Raw genomic sequence first — 22,722 nt, 5'->3', positions numbered from 1 at the left:
AACTTAGCAAAACGTTAAAGATTAACTGAGAAAAACTTAAACGAAATGTAACAAACAAATGTGTTTTTATATAGTAATAAAATATGTCATTTGTTTGCAGCGCGAGGGTGCGGCGCGCAACGATGCGGAGCGCGAGAGGCGCGCGCGCGGCGATTGGGAGGCGCGGGCGCGCGCCGCCGAAGCTGATGCATCGCGGCTCGCAGGCAAGCTGCATGCAGCACAGCGAGAGATTGCCAGGTAATGTACAATTTAGCATAGATTCCGAATAATTTATTTATATTTATTCGTCTTTCTTTTCTTAACACATCATGGCATAAGCTTTTATCTAAGGAAGTAGCTAAACAAGTCACGATTATAAGAGTTCTTTTCGTAGATAACTTTACTGAAGTTAGTCTATTTCTGACAATCATTTAACTATAACAAAAGTTCAAATCCACTTATACAAAACCAATTTACTTAAAAGATACGAAAATAGGTGGAAAAAATTCAATTTCCAAACACCCAGGTCCCTAGCAAATTGGGTCGAATCTATAACGGTCTCCGAGCCGTAAATCCCAAAGTTCGAATTTCGAACAGTTACGGCCCATCGACCAATCGGAAGAACGCTTATCGCGATCCAATGACATCGTCCTGATTACCGGCACCGTAAATTTGAAAATGGAACTAAACTTCGTTAATTACCGTACTGAGAAATTGCTCCAACATCGCGCAAGATCGTCAAACGCGATTTCAAACTCAATTCTGATCAGATTTCAATTGCTTGTAATATAATATTGTTTTGTAACTTTTTAATCTTTATATCTTAGTAATACAAAGTTGAAATAATCTTTATATATACACTGTACACATTAGGTAGACATTAATTTGACAAGACAAAATCTTTGATAGTGCATTTACGTAGCGATTAATCCAATTGTAAATCGATTTTATAGCGTCATTAAATTATACCGAGCTGAATACATTCGATTATCCAGCGCACGTACTGATATCGCACATTAAAGCGATTATCGTGCTGTAAATACAAAACAGCTTAATTTAATCAATATCGCCTAATAACTGTGAATGTAAATCTTTGGTTTCATCAGAAATATTGTAAATTTATCAATCTTAAAAGTATTTTATAAAACAGGTAAAATTTACTTCTTACCGTTGACTTTAATAATTAATATTCATTAATCCTTTGAAGATCGTCACTATAAATTATAAATTGTAACTTCGCTCAACATTTCCAACATATATATATCAATAACTATTTGCTACATATTTACATTAATTTAATATACTTAATTCAGTATTGGCGCATAAAAAATGTTCGGTAAATGGATCATTTAGTAAATGAGACAAAGACTAACATCACAATTAATTATAATAATTATTTTAATTAAACTTACATTTTTATAAATATAATTTAAATAATATAATTTAAAAGCCGAGATGGCCCGGTGGTAAGAACGCGTGAATCTTAACCGATGATCGTGGGTTCAAACCCGGGCAAGCACCACTGAATTTTCATGTGCTTAATTTGTGATTATAATTCATCTCGTGCTTTACGGTGAAGGAAAACATCGTGAGGAAACCTGCATGTGTCTAATTTCACTGAAATTCTGCCACATGTGAATTCTACCAACCCGCATTGGAGCAGCGTGGTGGAATAAGCTCCAAACCTTCTCCTCAAAAAGAGGAGAGGAGGCCCTTAGCCCAGCAGTGGGACATTCACAGGCTGTTACGGTTACGGTTACATTTTTATGGCACTATTTGAACTGTGAATATTTTTCGCTAGTATGCTATAAATGCAATTTAAGTCTTATCTGCTACTATTTTTTTTTTTTTATAAAATAGGTAGGCGGACGAGCATATGGGCGACCTGATGGAATTGGTCACTAACGCTCATATACATCGGCACTGTAAGAAATGTAAACCATCGCTTACATCGCCAATGCGGCACCATCTTTGGGAACTAAGATGTTATGTCCCTTGTACCTGTAATTACACTGGCTCACTTACACTTTAAACCGGATCACAACAATATCAAGTACTGCTGTTTTACGGTAGAATATCTGATAAGTGGGTGGTACCTACCCAGGCGAGCTTGCTGAAAGCCTTGCTACCAGTATTAACTAATTTTGTATGTGTTAGTTTTAGTGTATAATCTTTTTTATTATAATAGTATTAATAGATACGCATTTTTAAAAATATTTGATTTGATAATTTACAATTTAAATACGCTTAGTTGGTCTGGAGTTTCGTCGACATTAGTGTTTTATCAAAGCAGTTTTCACTAGAAAAGCTTTCTAATGAAGCTATACACTGAACCGTGAACCGAATTGGGGCTTAGTGTCACTCACTGCTGTGAACTCGCATCTGTTGTGGTGGCGCAAGGAAAACAAATTCAATCCGTCAAAATATTTTTTCGGGCGAGATAAAACGATTATTGCGGTCTAAAAAACATAGACAACATTTCTGTTAGATTATTTGTAGACGAAATTCCTGGATTTTGTCGTTTTATCTATATTTTGGGTATCGGTTTTTGGTGATTGGATTTAAACTGCGAAAAATACAGGACGAAGCTCACGAGTCAGCTCGTTACGACAGATGCAACTTTGCCGAAACGACGGAAAAAATAAAATAAATGGAAGCTTTAATTGTCGGCCATTTTGAACCTTATTATCAAAGTTAAACTACTACTATATTCCCTCCACCGAAAATGTTTTATTTGTAATATATCGCGCATACTAACAGGTAAAAATTATGTAAAGGATATTGTGGATTTATTATATATTTTAGGAATTAGAACTGTGTAATGTATGATTAAGTATAGTATTATTATTATACATAATCATGCATTATATCTTTACTATATTGCGAAAATATAAAGTTGAAAATTACAGAGGCTTTTCATCAAAATTCGATATAATAAATCAGAATTAATGCCTGGCAGCGCATTATCAATGAAAGAAAAGACAAACTTCCGTAATATATAGAAAAAGGGGATTGAAGTTGATGGTCTTGGAGTAATTTTCTACCTTGAATAGTGAGGAGTTATGGCAGAGTCTAGTCTGGTGTGTTGCGGACACATTACTGCCAATACTATTATAGCATAGTTCAATAAGTGCAGAGTCCGATTCAAGACGAATTGTAATTGCACGTAGCCCCAGACTTCGGTCAGTTACTAATGAGCACACTAAACTTTGCTGAATTAGTATCCGATATAATTGCGTTTTGGTCAAACTTCAACTGAGAAATGTTAAGACAACTAACTGTTCGTGTGTCACTTTATATTTACTCATAGATACTTTTCTTTGTACGTACCTACGCTAAAATATCATTATGGACAAACTAGCGCCTTAGTTTTAATGCTAAATAACTAATTTTTAAAAATCCTTTAGTGCTCACCTCCTGTGTAAGAGGAACGTATGCAAATTTTCATGGTGTTAACCTCAGTAAATTTATTTCAGTAATATAAAGTCCGATTCTTAATAACTACTTTGTTACGATAATTTTCGTTTTATCGTGTTATATTTTGTCACAATGTGTCAAATTCTTATGATATATTAAGTTAAGCAATACCAAGAAATATATTTTGCAAATGTTTTTTTTATTAGGCGACGTAACTATGCTATCAGTGAAAGTCAATTCGCAGTGCAGTCACGTACAGTGCGGTAGGCCGGGGTTCTATTCCCTGACGGCCTATATTTTACCTCTTACCTCAAGGTATTGGTAGTCTAGTAACGTAATCGTAAAAAATGATACTGTTTGAAGCGAGATGTATATTGTTTTGGTTATTTTCTGTTGTTGATAGATATGGGGGTAAATAATGGGACAATTTTAAAGTTTAATGTCACCAAAAGATTTGTCCATAGTGGGTTTTTTTTATAAAATAGTTAGGCGGGCGGGCTAATGAACCACTTGATGATCAGTTGCAACCTCCAATAGACATTGGCGACCGAAATTTTAATCATTCCTTACATGCTAACAAAGATGTTATAGCCCTTGTGTCTGTGGTTTCACTGGCTTACTCATATTTCAAACCGGAACGTGACAATATAATTGCTGTTTGGCGGTACAATATATGATGAGTAGGTGGTACCTACCCAGCTGGGCGTGCTCACAGTTCTATCACTAAAAACTTATGCGTTTTGATTTAAAATATATATTATATTGTTTATATTGTATTAGGTTTTTCATGACTATTTTTCTAATCAATTTTCCCCAAAAATATTTTGTCAATTTCACGTTTACAGTATTTTAACCGTGAACTTCAGCTTCCGATCCCGACCTAATCCACGTTGTCTATTTATAGAGCCCCCTCCATCGTAAAACTTATAAATAATAAACGGGACTTAGTAAGAATCCTTTCAAACAAGACCAGTCAAATTAAAGTGAACCTTATCGAAACCAAATAACGACTAAAATAAAAAATAAAACACCGCAGAATTTATGATACCATATTTAAATTGAACTCTATGACATATTCCATAAAGGTGAAAATATGATAAAGGAAATTGATAGTAAAACAGATGCGTTACTACATATGATGCAAGATAATTTAATGTAGTTCACTGTACTTGAACTGAACGTAACAACAGATAATAAAGAACTCCATTCCCCCATTATATTATGTAAATTGTATCGCTTAAATACATATATCTAATTTATATGGAGTAGGCATTATCCTTCGTAGTGGAGTTGGTAAAATTAGATAACCCCCATAATTTTTATATTACAGCTAAGTCACAAGAAATATTAATCATTCCTATCCTATCCTATCGCCACTGCGCCACCAATCTTAGGAATTGAGATGTTATGTCCTATGTGCCTGTAGTTACACTATCTCACTCATCCTTTGAGCCGGAACACAACAAAACTAAATATTGCTGTTTAGCGGTAAAATATATACAAGTGGGTGATACCCAGACGGACTTGCACAAATTCCAACCACATATTGGTGGATCAATACATTGAACTAAGTGTTTCGTGCGGCTTTGCCTGTTCGTTATAGAACGTACTTAACTGAACCGACATACCTTGAAAGATCGAGGGTGAGATTACGGGCTAGTAACAAACTAACTAGTAAGTTATGAGCAACTGCAAAGTCTCTTCATGATTATTATTTTGTAAGAACAAGGAAAACGATTTAAAAAAAACTGCCTAGAAATAATAACAGCCATTCACATAAAGTTATCAAACGATAAACCGATAGGAAGATACACCAAAGCACAGATAACATATCGTGGAGACTAAAAGACAAAATAATAATATAAAAAAAGGTTATTCTTGTAAGGAAGTAATAAAACGGTTTTTAAAAAAATCGAAACAATTTGTAAGACTTTTAATAAGATATGATTGGAATTCAAATTTTACTTCAAATACTTCAAATAGATTTATGTTTTGATTCATAATCTTTGAGTAGACAGTAGTAATGAAATATGGATACTAACAACATTGCGGTGGACATTTGTTTAAAAATAATACGCTATTTGATACTCCCTCCTAACACCCTCGCTAGAGGGGTGAAGGAATTCAATACCTCTGGGCGTAAAGAAAACACACTTAATTTTTTGAAAATTTAACAAATCAAATAATCTGATTTATTTTTAATTATTATCATTTTTTTTCAATATTTTGTGTATTTAGAATTGTAAATGAAACAAAATTCATTCAAGTGACATTTAATCAAAGCTAAACCACAATAAACACACAATCTTACTTATATATTTTAATATATAATATATATTAAAATATATAAGTAAGATTGTATTATATATTTTAATATATAATATTTTAATATATCTTACTTATATATTATAATATTTTAATATATGTGAAGTGAGTCTGTTGTTAAGCAGTAATATGTAATTTTTATAAAACAAATCAATACAATAATCGTAAAAACATTAAACAATTATTTCTTTACGAAAAATTAGATGAACTTTTTCTTGAGTGAGTTTTCCGTGCATATTGCTCTAATTCTGTAAAAACTTAAAACATATTTATGAGTTCGGTGTGCTATAACGAATGTCACCTAAAATATTTATCATAGGATATTGTTTTCACAAAACGCCTCTACATTACGCAATAGAGCTCAAATTTAAACTATGTCTTATAGATAAGTCTGTCCCTGTAATCATCAAATATGAATATTATTTATTTTTAAATGAATATAAAGAGATGAAGAGATTTTTGTTTTTGTAACGCTTAACTGAATTTCTTAACCAATATACATATAATTTATATCAGAAAATGCAGCGCGTTTCGGAAAAAGTTTAAGTGTGCTTCGCACTTTCACCCGCTTCAAATTTATTTATGTGACAAACGTGTATATCATTTTCTTGTCATATATAATTATCATTACGCAAAACTGTTTACATTCTATATATTTCTTCTTTAGAAATGTTGACTCTATTCTCGTGTTCCCAATCTTTTCCAGTCTCGTCTTGAAGTGGAACCAATTAAACATTGCCTTGTAAAATTGAGATGTCAAGGAATCCGATACGAGAGCACAATAATGTCACCCCTCCAGTAATTGTCTGTTTTGTTTGTAAGCCGAAACTAAGGACTTCGCCCCTTGTTTTTATTTTACGATCTAAAATTATTTCGGTAACTTTAGATCGGCTCTGCTGTCCTTGAAGTGGAATGAAAATATATGTACCTACGTTTTCTTTAAGAAAATTCTAATATCATAAGATTTTTTATAACAAAATTTTTTTAGTATACATTATAAAATTAATCAAAGATTTAAAAACGATTGATTAATTTAAAATGAATAACATTTATGTAATATTTAAATTAGTTTTTTGTTTTCAAAGTTTGACCTCAATTGACCCTTCATGTCATGAATAAAAATCCACTTGTAATAAAGCAATGCGATCATTACGATACAAACAAGTACAGCATAATTACGATAAATTCAAGTACATCACTAGATATGATGGTTAACATGTGTGCTTTATTTAATTGATAAGCCAAACATTATATCATAAAGATTGTGGTACACGTGGTCGACATAACGATACATCGAGTTTTAATATTTTTATTCTTATCTCAATGTTACGCCATGGACATCAAAAATGTTAAATATACAAAAAAAATATTTGAAAATTGTAAATTCATAGAACTAACTCATTTATACAATAATGGGACCAGCACTAACAAAGCCTTTATAATAAAAATTATTTACTATCTTTTTTTATTTATTTTAAAATGGCAGACGTTCAGAAGTGCCACCTACTAGTAAGCAGTCATATTTGCCCATAGACTCTGGCACTGGTAAAAGAATAAACCATTAAAAAAAAAAATACAACACCAATTATATTATTCAAAATATTAATGTTTGACGTGTGTGTTTGAGTAACTGACGAGAGGATGGACAATCAAACAGGCCTGCAGACAGTCCTTCCACGGGAAAAGTGGTATTCGAATGACTTTCGAGTATATTCAATATTATTATCGGTTTAATGAAGACCCAAACAACAATGCATTTCAAAGGGACCCAAAAAGCAGCTTTAAAGCTCCGCATAAATATTTCCCGTTTATTCTACAATCGGATTTCAATGTGAAATAAATTCAGAACTAAACTACACAATCATATTCCCTTAATAAGTAGCTCAAACATCAGTAGCTAAATTAAAATCTCATAACACTCAGCTGATATAATTCAGTCGATGGATTTATTTAAAACATGTGTTATTTTTAAATACAAAGCAATAATAAATTAAACTAAATTATAATACTCTTAAGCAACACTTTGTACGTCTGTGTAGAAGACACATAAAAATGTGTCGTAACTGTACGTGGGGTGTCTATTTATAAAATCATTTGTCCGTGCATTTCAGAGATCGTTAAGCATAATGCTACTCATTATTCTTTGTAATTAAAAACACCCTGTTGTCTATTTGTAATGAACTCTTTTAGAGCAGTTTGTTCGAAAATATATTATTCTAAGATGTGAGATTAGTGTTTTATTTTAATTTTATAGCATTATGTTCAAAATTAAAAAGACTATTTATTTTGAAAAATGAATGATAAGTTATAAAAAAGTAGTTTTTTTTAATCTGTGTAATAGAATGAACTCGACAGTGTCGTAGTAAATTCTAAGTGTAAGCAAACATAGGTATTTGATTCTAATTTTATAAGTAAAATTTATATTTTATTATTAACACAAGCGAATAACAGCTATAATATATGATAATAGCACATTGTTACTATGTGCATTGTAAATATAACTTACGCCTATATTTCATCTATGCTTATTTTGAATTTATTAATAAGACTTAAATAAATTTAAAAATCGAATGTCAATATAATATTGACGCGTATATATTTATATTTATTCGCTAAACCACACCAACCTACTGCAAATGACAGGTGATAGGCACATAGGTGCAGACGACAAGTGACATATATTAGGGTTATGTGATATGTGCATTAAGTATATAATTAATTAATATGTTATTAATGAAATGATGGTCTTTAAATTTCATGAATATTTTATAATCTTACAGCAAAATATTTGTTCAAATTTATATTATTACGAATTCAACAAATTGTTATTATTATAATATCAAATTAATATAAAAAATATCAATTCATAAATATATTTTGGTAAAATAAAATAGTATTTTTTAGGTTTTATTTTTAATATTTAATTATAAATCCACATATAAAAATAAACATAACAACGAAGATAAAACAGTCTTTCTGCACTAGCAACACTTGTGAATGGAAATTAAACGGACGCGCCCCCTCATCTTTGTCACAACTTTCCACCGGATCACGTTTACCGCCATTCTACAATCCTCCATTAAAATCTCGACTGTATATGTATTATAATAAGGGCTACATATTTGTCAAGTTCAGTTCGGCAGCTGTAAGTTTTAACATGACGAGACAGCTCCTTGTCGTTCTTTCATTTGACTGTTTGCTGTAATATGGATCGCAATTAGCTTCGTGAAAGGAACGCTTGAATCTTTTATATTTTATCTGTGTACACGCAATTTAATTATCTGTTCGTGATAATTAAGATCCCTGGTCAAATAAGGAACCCTTTCTTGTAAAAAAAGCAGGAGAACTTGAAAGCTACAGGCAAATTAGTTGCATATATTTAAATGACGAAAAGAAATAAAAGGATTTATGCTAAATAATGTTTTCTGGTTTAGTGCGAGTCGGTTATCGAGAGGCTGTTTTCTAATGATGACTTGTTCTTAATATTTTTCGAAGAATTTTATTAGTAAACCTAAGAAATATACTAATTATACTAATCTATCTACCACGAGTCTCTAGTTTGTATCGTTATGGACAGACACTGCACTCATATCATTTGTGCCTCGTTAATTTTTTACAGAACATTTAAAAAGCAATGATAAAAAAGGTTATATATTTCAATTTATAGCGCTACGACAAAGTTTTAGGCTTTCAATGCATCTGTGGGAAATAAAATGTTTTGCGTGGGTGCTTTACAGTAATACTCGATGATTATCTGTATTATATTATATTGTACTTATTATTTATACATACATTCCACCTTACCTAATAACACAATGTAAAAAAAACTTACAATTAAAGTGAAAATTTCAATAGATGAAATTATCCTTTGCATAGAACATTAAACGAGAGCAATGGTTTCGAATCTGGAAAGTGGCAACCGACAACTAAATTGTTACATGCTTAATTACAGTTAATAATTAATTTCGTGCTCGGCGACGAGAAGAAATATCATGACCACCAACCGAAGCAAGACCACCAATTAAAGCAGATTGGTGGAATAAGTTCCAAACCGCTCCACGATACATGAATGTAGTATTTCTGCCCAGTATTTCTGCCCACTGCTAGGCTAAGGCTTCCTCTCCCTTTTAGAGGAGAAGGTTTTGAAGCTTATTCCACCACGCTGCTCCAATGCCTGTTGCTGGAATACACATGTAGCAGAATTTCAGTGAAACTAGACACACACAAGTTTCCTCACGATGTTTTCCTTCACCGTCAAGCACGAGATGAATTTTAATGATAAATTAAGCACATGAAAATTCAGTGGTGCTTACCCGGGTTTGAACCAACGATCATCGATTAAGATTCACGCATTCTTACCACTGGGCCTGGCATTCAAAATAATTGTGTTAATTTCAAAATATTCATTATTTAAGAAATCTCTTACAAGGACTTTTAAATCTTCATGTTACAGGATTACATTATATTAATATGATTTAGCTACATAAAAAAGAAGTTCATGTTCATTGAATCGCGACCAGTCTAGTTCATAGAGGCAGCAAAACAAATACCCCCAATTTAACAAACTGCAGGGGAGACACGCATTTGCATGTAACGTAATTTTACATTTAAAACAAATTTATCCCTAAACGGCATAAATCACGCCCGTCTGAGTAACCCTTAGTCGAATTAACTTTATATAAATGTAAAAATACAAATATATACAGCTTATATAGGGTATGTACAGAATAAGACTTACAAATATGACTGGTTGGACACTATCAAAGTTAAAATTAGAATTTTATATTTAATATATTATTTATATATATATATATATATATATATATATATATATATATATATATATATATATGATTGTATCCACCAGTCGTTTAAATGCGCATAAAAAATCTATGATGTATCCCAGAATAAACTAAAGCTTTCACAATTACATACTTTAGTTTTTTACTTGATACAAAATAAAAATCTGCTTATATCTTTACCCCATCTAGTACTCAATACTTTATAACCGTATCATGATCTGATTGGTATTCAGCGCGTATTCGCGACCTACCCTGTTTCATACGTGTGGTATCGATTCGAGAGTTTTGACCTTTAGTGAGAGTTTGTTGAGAAGGATACATACCATGGCCTGTAAGTCAGTTACAATGTACGTACTTATAATTTTCTAAAAAGATTAAATTATTATGATAAGCCATACTTTATACTTTAATCATAACGTAAATTCTTTAGTATTATGTCGAATTGTAAATGGCTTAACATTATGTTTTTATAATGAATTCTTTTTTGGTCGGTAATATTTTTCATGATATTATTAGGTGGACGGATAGATTGACCACCTGATTGTACCACCACCACCACCCATAGACTTAAACGCTGTAAGAAATATGAAATATTTCTTACATTACCAATACGCTACCATCCTTGAAAACTAAGATGTTAAGTCGCATATACCTGTCTTCTGGCTCACTTACCCTTCCAACACAACGATACTAAGTATTGCTGTTCGGTAGAATATCTGATGGGTGGGTGGTACCTACTCAGACGGACTTGCACAAAGCCCTACCATCAAGTAACTGAAACTTCTTTGAGTTATATAAAGACATTCAACAAGTAAATTTAATAATATAAATGGAAAAATACATATAAAGTGATATAGTAAATACAAAACTAACATTCGAATTATATATTTTAAATAATTAATGTAATTTAAAAATAATTAATGCAAATGTAAGCAACGGTATAATTTTGTAATATTTATGAAACAAGGTTTGTAACTTAAAAATATCTTGCTGTCGAGTATTGATTATATACAAAAATAGCTGACATTTCACATTAGCAATGAAAAGCTTGGCCTCGACATAATAGAGCTAAATGTCACTTTGAAGTATAAAGAGTAAATGAAACAATAGCATAGGATGAACAAAAAATCTATAAATCATATTTCTGAAACAGATTTCAATCAACAATTAAATAATGACATTGACGATTCATTTTACGTGCTATACACAATATTCAAGAAACTTTAACAGTTGAAATATTAGCAAATCGTTTTATACTTTTTGTACATATAAATTTATTAGTAGTTTATACATTAATAGTTTACATACATTCCGAAAAGATGGTTCAAAAATAGTTACAGTAATGACGTAGCTGATGTAGAATAAGCTACCAAAACATTAGGATAAAGGAAAAATAATATTAACGTGGAAATACAATTGAATTCCTATTCATAACTACGTAATAAATCTTACAAGTAAATTCTTAACTTACCGCTAAGATAACAGTTGAAAGATAGACGTTACAATGAAACGTATTAGTTATTTTTCATTCATTCATTCAATTGTAAATAAGTCCATACTTAAAGTAAGCCGAGATGGCCTAGTGGTTAGAACGCTAGAAACGTGAATCTTATCCGATGATTGTGGGTTCAAACCCGGGCAAGCACCACTGAATTTTCATGTGCTTAATTTGTGTTTATAATTCATCTTGTGCTTGACGGTGAAGGAAAACATCGTGAGGAATCCTGCATGTGTCTAATTTCATTGAAATTCTGCTACATGTGTATTCTACCAACCCGCATTGGAGCAGCGTGGTGGAATAAGCTCCAAACCTTCTCCCCAAAAAGGGAGAGAAGGCCTTAGCCCAGCAGTGGGACATTAACAGGCTGTTACTTACCATACTTAAAAGTTTTGATAGAAATATCAGCCAGGAAAGCTTAGACAGCTGTAATTACACTTACGACATTGATATGAAAATATATATGTAAAATAAACTTTAATTGCTAGACGGTCATAAAATTTCTATTACCTCACCATACTTAGTTGTCAGACAAGATGCAAGACAGTTTTAAAATACTCATTAAAATACACGGTAAAATGTTCGGTTTTATGGACACCCACGTGAAGATGCTACACAAATAGCTCGGGGCATTACATGGATGGCTTTTATATGCCCTCGCTATTGTTGAATCTCTAAAACTGAGTTTTATCTTAACGTACATACTTTTAGATATTAGCTTTTAGATCAATCATCAGACCGAATAAGATTTACATAACAAATATATAATAAATGTAACTTCCTTAATGAATCATCAGGGTTCTTGAATTAATTAAACGTCTCACTACTATTACGCCATTCGTTAAATTAAACCACATTTTACTTGATGAGAATACACACTTTTAACTTGAAATTAGCTTTGTCACCTATACAATTCGAAATGAGTAATGACAGCGCGATTCAGAGTACAATTTCTGACATCTTATTATTAAAATAATTTCTCCAAAATACAACTAAATTAACATAGAAGTATAAACTTTATTCGTTAATATACAAAATAAACAATTTTTTATTTCATGTAATTACTGTGTGTTTCTGCTTTTTAAGGCTTTATTGCTGGTACTACACATATAAATAATAAGTTTTATTTTACACCTTAATGGAACACATCAGTTTGTTTCTCTTGAATAATAAAAATAAAAAAGTAAAGCTACAATCCTACTACATCATATTTTAAAACTATTCGAATAATTCTTACTTTATAATAATTCGAAATATTATTTATATATATATATATATATATATATATATATATATATATATATAAATATATGGTATATGGTATATATAATATATGGTATATATATGTATGGTACCAGATAACTTTACGTTTAAAAGTACACAATTTGCGTTACTACGAAGCATTGAGGACGAGAAAATTTCAGAAAGTCTCCGACTTAGAATTTTCGTACTTTACATTCTCGTAAGAAAGAAAAATATTTCGCTGAGTGACAGACGCTACGAGAGCACTGCAATCTGAGCCGAGATGAAACTTCCCGTGCCTTATGAGAGCCTAGTACTTGTGATCTGTGACTACATGCGCTTTCAATTTAGCCTAGTTTTAAGTGTTGATAGACTTAAATATTATTTAAAATTAGAGATATGTATCGAACATTGAATAATAGATACTTAGAAGTATCAAAACTAAATATTGTGTACAATGACACAAGAATCTATCTCATTCTTTCTTTACTGATTAAAGAAAGAATGAGATAAATCCCGCAGATATTTTTAACTTTATTTATTGATTTCAAAAATCTTATGTTAAAAAAAAAACAATAATAGTTATTGATTACACAAAACAATTATATTATACAGATGATAAAAAAAACGTTCAAAAACTTTCATTAAATTTATTTGTACAGTTCTTATTCTTATAAAAATTGTATCTTATTAATTAATATTGTTGAGAGATATGTATGACAAGGGATATGCGGTAATATGTATTATATTTTTGTTTTGAATAAGGAGCAATTATTGTAATAAAAATGAGGCAAGGAACTGACTTCCAAAACACAGCGAAAAGCTAGTTTGGAATTCAGGGCTTGAATAAGAATTGTAAAAAAAACTTGTGTTTAAATAAAATAAATAAATATTAAATGCGATCCTATAAGTCTGATTGGATAATGGGCTAGCTAATATTAAGAACTCTTTACCATAGACACTGGCGCTATAAGAAATATTAACCATCAATTGCATCGCCAATGTGCCACCCCTTGAAAACTAAGACGTTATGATGTTACAAATTATTTCTGCTTAGCGTTAGAATATGTAAAGTCGATGATACCTACCCAGACGGGCTTGCATAACGCAAGATTACTTCGGTCGATACTGATTAAAGTATAACTATTAAATATATATAATTATTAAATATCTCTGAATATTTAAATTAATGTAACACATTAGATAAATCTAGTTTTGTTATGAAACGTTAAAACTACGTATTAAAACAAAATAACTTGAATATATTCTACGATCCTTTATATAATAAAAATCTGAGGGCGGGTAAGGGTTTCCTGATGAAGAATGACAAAGAATGCGAGGCATGAAGGTACGAATAATATTAGTAAATAGTAAGCGTTCCTTGCGCGACTATTGGTCGGGTTTATGCTATACTAAGTATAACACGATGATAGTGTTTATTTAAGAATAAGAAAACAAAAATTATTTTATTTTGTTTTAAATTAAACTAAAACATACTAAACATTAAAAAAAGTAATTTAATTGAATACAAACATAGTAAATTATATATTTTTATTAATATAATAAAAAGACACTGGCGTTTTTCGAATGAACCTGTCCACATCTTAAAGATGCACCCTAAGAAATCAAGATATGTACCTTAGTTTCTCATAAGATATATTATTTTAATAATCGCCAAGATTACTGTTATAAGGGACGGATTCTTTTGAGTGTCCCTCTGAGGACTGTCTGTCTTGAGAAATTGTCCCTAGCTATTTCATTTGTAAGGGCTTCTTGATGTATGCCGTATTCAAACGGGCCCTCTCCGCTTGAAGTATTTCTTTTATTTGCCCGTTTGATCTGTTGTTCAATATAAACAGGATTAGATGAACAAGATGTATTAGAAAATATATTAAACAGAAAGAATACGTAAGAAGTAAATATGTCTTTGTGTTTGTAATAAACAAAGGTTACTTCTACTAACTTTTTAACTTAAAAGCTAGCTGGATATGTAAAATCGAAATTATAAAGAAAAATTTGACGTTTTTCGAGAATCGCATAACAGATCAGAGTATGACTTTGTAGTTATTTCAACACAACAAACAAATTCATACAGAGTGGCAGATGTTACCAAAATTACTTCATGTCAAGTTAGAAATCGTAATTAACTCGCTCGCAGCCGCGTTAATCACACATAGCGAGCGTCTACAAAATGGCGGATGTCACAAGATGGCGGACGTCAGCCAAGACTCTATTAGTGCAGCGTGGTGCAGCGGTTTCTTAATAAACGACGTCAAAAATAATTAGTCTTTGCCGTTTTATGGCTATTAAACGGTATTTTATATAATCCTTGTCTAATAATGTCAAAAGAAACGTTATTATATAATAGGGGTTTTAATTCTAATACATATAAATAAACTGAACAGTTTCCGCCGAATGTTTCAGGTTCAATCCTGGTTTAGCTAAGAATCACCAAGGGCTAAAAAATCTTGCACAAGTTGAAGTCTTGAGAGATGAGTTGCTGAAGTTTAAATGAAGCCTCTTATGTTGTATATATGTATGCATATGTATGTATACAATTTAATATATTGCTAGTGTTTTACGAAAAAAAAAAATAATCAAATTAATCACCACAAACAACTTATTGCTATTAATTTGACTATAAAATAGAACAGAGTGTATATAATATAATCTAAACACTGTCTAATTAAAGACAGGCGAGCCTAATTACACTTCAAAGCCAGTCTCTTCAGACACTCATCCTTACTCATCAATCAGTCGTATAACTTTATCTTACGCCTTATTCATTAAAATGAACAAAAAAGTTACATAACGGATTATGTAATATTTTTTTTTATAGAGTAGGAAGGCGGACGATCATATGGGCCACCTGATGGTAAGTGGTCACCAAAGCCCTTAAACATTGGCATTGTAAGAAATGTCAAACGTCGCTTACATAGCCAATGGGCCACCAACCTTCGGAACTAAGATTTTATGTCCCTTGTGCCTGTAATTACACTGGCTCACTCACCCTTCAAACCGGAACACAACAATATCAAGTACTGCTGTTTTGCGGTAGAATAAATTAGAATTAAAATAAAAAAGCATTTATTAAAATAAAAACTATACATCTAATACATAAATTAATTTTCTGTATGTGTTTGCGTTTGTCAGTTATTATACATGTGATCATTACCTTCCATTCTTTTATACAAATTATGATAAGGACGAAAATTCTGTCGATTAGACTGTTGGCAGGTAACCTAACATAGGTGTGTTATTTATCATTTAATTATTTTTTTAAAAATCGAATAAACACGCTATCATATGTACATATAAGTTCGCCCTACAACCTGCAGACGACAAAGCAAAATGTTTGCAGTGATGTATGTACCACGAGGATCTGAGTTATGAAATTAGCGTTGAAGGAACAGAGATAAATTAGTTTAACAGCGTCTGTTTTGCGGTATTGTATTGTTACAAACATATCCAGTAATTAAATCTTTGTTGAACGTATTGTACGGGACGTATTTATTTATATAACACATGATATTAAATCTTTAAAGAATAAAATTAAAATGCAAGAAATGAGAGTATTTAAGTACATTAATACGTAATGACCGGACCGGACCGGATTTGAACCGACGATTTTTTGTTAAATAGGTATAATTGTACACCCTACTGATTAATCTCAGCTGATTGATTTTTTTTATAGAAATTTTGTATCCAGAGTTGATTCTTAGTAGCAGTTGCATGTTGATCGTGCTTACACTGTCATGCCTCGTATTGCACGGTAAGGCGTCTGACGCCCGAACCTCTCCAGTCATGTCGGATTCACGTCCCGACACAATATGAGAGTGAGGGAGTAGACTGCACCTATGTTTACGCATCAGTATAATATCTCCAGGTTCATAGAGATGAATTATCAACAGAGGTTGATAATTGCTGCCGAGACATAAATTGGTCTGGAAACCTTCACGCCGCCGTAAAACCCCCAAATCACTCTTGCACAACAGTTAATTTTTTTCTCGACAACCATTTTTTATTTGCGCTCCTTATTTGAAAAGTATGTAAATATTACGTCGTGTTACGTGTTTGTTTAAGAATATAATAAAATATAAAGTTTTAACTACTAAAAGTAGTTTAAAAGTAAGTGTAAAAATAATGAATAATTAAAAAAACAACAAATTATACGCATTTTATATAATTTGATCTAATAATATTATAACTATATTTTGTTAAATAAAAACAAATCTAAAAATATAGTTTGTTTTTTTTGTTTTTTCCGTAGAAACAACCACATCATTTTTAATTAATACAGACAACAGACTATAAAAAGACGACTAAACAAATATGGTGAAAAAAAAACCTACCCTAGAACAAAACAGTTCACCGCAACTGAATTAGTTTCACCCTCTCGCTTCGGGCGATAACTGCTATACAGTAAAACTTGTTACTTAGTATCGAGTGCATAAAGGATGATAGGTAAATGTTAAAAAAAAACAATTGAAATTCATAATGTTAACTTTTTTTATACTAAAGGTATTTAATTTTACAGCCTAAAAATTATGAAGAACGATATATCGGTTTATCAAAATGTTTTTGATTTCTGTCTTAAAAATATTTATCTCCTTGTCGCATGTTTTAAAATTAATGAACATAATAATTAAGCGTATGTAACTCGAATTGTTTTAGGATATTAAATAATTATAGATTAAAAAAAAAACGTTTATATCTGAATCACAAAAAGACGTCTACCCAGATTTAAATATTCATAAATTCTCAACAGAGCATCGGATGCGTAAATCCTAAAACGGAAGTCCGGTTTGTTTCAGAGCAATTGTCATGCAAATGTCCGCATTAAGGGTAACGTTAAGACACCCTCGCCCTGACAATTAAATTAAAACGAGTCCTAAGTTGTAGACTGTTCAAACTTCAACGCTATGTTTTGAATGTTATTTGTATTTACGATTATAATTGTATTATAGAAATTAGCTAAATTATTTTTATTGTTCAATAAAAACCAGCAAATAAAAATGTTGTTTAATCTTCTTCATTTTTAATGAAGTTCTATTTTTAAATCGATATTAACGTTGTGATTAATTACAACACAGTTTATTAATGAACTATTTTTATCAGGAATAACAGAAAGTCGTTGCATGCAAGTTATTCTATACAGTTACAAAATAACACTAGAACAAGAGATAAATTGATTTTTAACTTAAGCTCTAGTATAGAAATACTAGATAGAATCTGTGTGGAATATTACTGATAAACTGCTCCAGAATGTTATGAAGCCAAAAATAATCGTTTAGAAATCTGTCAATGTATGCCCCTTAGGAACGTAATTGCAAAACTCATCTCGACACACCGTAAAATAGCCAAGGGCGCCTACAAAGAGGTTGAAAAATACGTCCAATTAGCGTTCTTTTTTCGAATTCCATTTTTCAATAATAGCCGGTGTGCAATTAACTGTCAAATGAATCATGGTCGTCGACAGATTAAAAATCCTCATACATCGAACGTTTAGGAATTCTTCATTTGAAAATTACCGCGAAATTAGTCCGTTTGTTGTATGATGGTTTATAAAAGAATACAAAGAATTGAAATATGCTTTGGACGAAAGCCAATTTCGAAAGCCATTACAATTGACTTTTCAAATAAGCTGTGGGTTTCAAATTATCTTTATCCTGGATTGTATCGTATATAGACACCTGGCATAAAATGTTTGTAGCATTTGTGATTGATATAATACTTTTATCAATCTTGTTAAAATAAAATATAAGGTTTTTAATCTTTATTTTCGAAAAATTGTAAAAGAGTTCATCCATATTAAAAAATTTTAAGTTATGACATTAATTTGACATACTTTAGATTAAATATTTTTTTTTTCTAGTTATTAAATTACTCAATGCAACTAAAAATAATTTAACTTAAAAAAAATTCGCTATTTAAATTTCTTACATAGGGTAATAGGGTGACCATCGCGTCAGGTGTTCCCAATAGTCGGGCTGCTGTTTATTGCCGTCATATTTCAGTACCCCTGAAAAGACACCCCTGATTTGCATTTGACAACGACTCTGCAGCAATAACTAGAGGCACCCCAGTTCGCTCGCAATTCGGTAGCAAAGAAAATAGAATTTATCTTTTATAATTCTTTCTTTCATTCGTTTCCTTTAAACAGATTTAAACGCACGAAGAATCATGAACGCTTCTTGATGTTATTCTTGAATTGAATTGAAACGGATTTTTTTTAGGCTTTAATATTTATTTAAGACGAGTGAATAAAATGGCTAAATATTATTTATGATAATAGTTAAATAGTAATTTTACACAAAAAGTCATCGCCGTAACTGTGAATGTCCCACTGCTGGGCTAAAGGCCTTCTCTCTTCTTTTTTGAGGAGAAGGTTTGGAGCTTATTCCACCACGCTGCTCCAATGCGGATTGGTGGAATACACATGTGGCAGAATTTCAGTGAAATTATACACATGCAGGTTTCCTCACGATGTTTTCCTTCACCGTAAAGCACGAGATGAATTATAATAACAAATTAAGTACATGAAAATTCAGTGGTGCTTGCCCGGTTTGAACCCACGATCATCTGTTAAGATTCAAGCGTTCTTATCATCTCAGCTCTCAAAAAGTCATATCAATAATCAATTACAACATATTATTTATTTACTATTTATTCACAAACATATCTTTGCACAGACAACTTTGAACATCACAATGCTAGGCAAGCCCATCTCTCCTTTTAAGAAGAAATTTTAGAGTTTATTCCGCCACACTGCACCAGTGCGATTTTGTGGACATAATTAAGATATCATTTGAATACTATAAAAAAAACGCATACAAATGTTTCTCGTCTATAATTAAACTTTAATAGCACCCAAAAAGATTGACTTTCATATAAGGATTTAATTTAAACCTCTTGGTAAAAAAATCTATGTTATAGAAAAACCATGAGAAAAACACTCGTATATACTACTAAGCTCAACGTAGAAGGTACTTAGGTAATAGCGTCAACTTTAGCCGATGCGTATTAAAGGTTGAGAGAGCTCAGGAACTACGGCCATTAGAGAATCGTTAGTGTGAGTATCTTTCTCCTGAGTCCGTGCTTGTGTTTATATTCTTCACGACCTGGTTAGACTTGGTTCACGGTAGCCGAGGTTGTGGAAATATAGAGGCTTCCCTTGAATGCTTTTCGTTTCTTATACTAGAAAATGACAAAGAAAATAAACTGACCCCAGGGGGTTGAATAGCTAGTGGTATTTATATAAGTACATTATACTGTTTTGGGTTTAAATATGTTAAATATGGAGCAAATATGCAAGTAAAATAAAGGATAAATATTTACTCGGTGGTAGGGATTTTTGCAAGCCCGTCTGGACAGGTACCACTCAATCATCACATATACAACCGCCAAACAATATTAAGTAGTGCTAATTACCATCAGGTGGGCATCTGCCATACCACCTACTTATATAATAAAAAAAAAATGTAACCCAAGGCACGAATGGAAAAAGACATAAAATATTAGTTTTCATGGCTTAAAGCAAATTTTTAATGTAGGAAATAAGTCTTCGTTTTAATTATGAGTTTTTTACCGACAGTTCTATAGCCTAATTGAAAAAAAGTTTAAAAAAACTGTTTCGATAGTTTAAATTATTTAGCTTTTAAAAAACATATAAGCTTAGGTCTTTGTTGCTGTCACAGACTAGACGCTTTTTTCGCCCTTAATCAAAAACACATGTCGTGTCTACATCAAGAGAAATGTAATCATTTGAATTTTTTGATTGTCATTTTGTTTTGTAGACCTATGAACATTAAATAGAAAAATAAAAAAGTCTTATTAAATATTATTATATATTAATCTAAATAAAAATAAAAATGGAACCAGTATTAATATGATGTGATTTTGAATATTTCAATATTTCCATGCCAATTACGCACAGAAATAATCGACAAGGACAAACGTAAAAAGTGACTTGGTTCCCATAAATATATGTATATATAAAATGTTTTTTGTATTATACTCGTATATATTTAAAAATATATATTTGAAGACTCAACTTGTTACAATCGTTTAAACGCAATATCATCATTATAGTACACTCGACCACCCATGATCTATTGATCACTTAACGCTCATTGGATGATCATCCCTTTCCTCTGCGCCGGAGTCGCTTCCTGCGCCAATTATCGTTTAGGACAATAATTGTGGGAGCTTTATATTGTGAAGCATTGGTAATTTTGTTTTTTTATTATTAGTGAGCCAGCAGAATGCAAACGTATAATATAAATTAAATTCAAATTTTTGTATAACTTTGATTTTTGAAATGTAATATGTTTGTAAATTGTGTGCAATAAAGAATAAATAAATAAAATAAATAAACTTTTTAATTATATAATTAATCTTTAAATACAATATTTAATACAAAACTGCACATAAACATAGACGATTTGAACGACATTTTGTGTTCAAAATTATTATTTATTGTCAAAGAATTTTGCAAATATATTAATTTATTTTAATAAATTTTAAAAAACGGTTTAAAAATTAAAGAATATTAAAAAATCTGCTAATCATTCATTTATATCTGTTCCAGCTACAACACAAAGCAAGTACATATTTATAACACATATTGCTTATAGACTGTGTATTAAATGTTAAATTATAAACAAGGCCTATCCCCAATTGTGGCGCAGTTCACCTTTGACGTGGCGTCACGCACCGTTTGATGTTTTTACGTAAAAAGGTTTTGTCACGCTCGCCTATTTGGCTCGACCATATTTGTTTTTGACACTGTACCGCATTGTAAAAACGAAATTATGTCAGACTAATATTGTAAGTGTAACTAGTAATAATAATAATAATAAAATAATAAAACTAATAAGTCTATTTGTTACCTCATAACGAGATGGCCCAGTGGTATGGTGGTGGTGGCCCGTTCTTATCACTGGGCCATCTCGGCTTAATACACAAAATAATCCACAATAACTGTGTAAAGGTTTGATTATTATTACTAATTACAGTGTTGGTGTCTAAGCTTACCACTTACCATAATTCACCCTTTTTGATCCCTTCGTTAAATGAAAAAAATATATATATTAACTATATCATAATTATATAACATATAAATATATAAAAGTAAACTTATAATAATTTTTCTTTTACAGGTAAGAATACTGAGAGAGCGTGCAGTAAGTTCATGAAAACTGACTCTTAATTGAATACTTTATTTCTTTTGTAACAAATAACGAGAGCACTTTAAAGTTCCGTTAAAAAACTGTCTCTTGTGTAGGGTGACTATATGGTTTGTGAATGTATGGAAACATTCCATTAAAAAAAAATTAACTATTACACGACTGGCCAAAAAGAAAGTTTTACATAAAGTAGCTTAAATAGTTTTGTTGTAAATTAAAGTGTCAATAGCGCAATGGTTTACAGGCCGCGATGCTAGCGATATTCTATCCT

The 22,722-nt window shown here is 31.2% G+C and overlaps 1 protein-coding gene across 4 annotated transcripts in view; it reads left to right on the top strand.

Moving 5' to 3' along the window:
* Positions 1 to 22,722, top strand: part of LOC126769937 (uncharacterized) — a 411,147-nt gene that overhangs the window by 248,975 nt on the left and 139,450 nt on the right. For all 4 annotated transcript variants that reach the window (XM_050488952.1, XM_050488950.1, XM_050488949.1 and 1 more), the window contains one exon: positions 101 to 237. In XM_050488952.1, coding sequence (XP_050344909.1) covers positions 101 to 237 — 137 coding nt within the window. The remainder of the gene's footprint in view (positions 1 to 100; positions 238 to 22,722) is intronic.

Source organism: Nymphalis io, chromosome 8, assembly GCF_905147045.1.
Source record: "Nymphalis io chromosome 8, ilAglIoxx1.1, whole genome shotgun sequence".
Lineage (NCBI taxonomy): Eukaryota > Metazoa > Arthropoda > Insecta > Lepidoptera > Nymphalidae > Nymphalis > Nymphalis io.
Note: the sequence above shows the minus strand (reverse complement) of the source record. Positions and strands in the feature narration are given on the sequence as shown.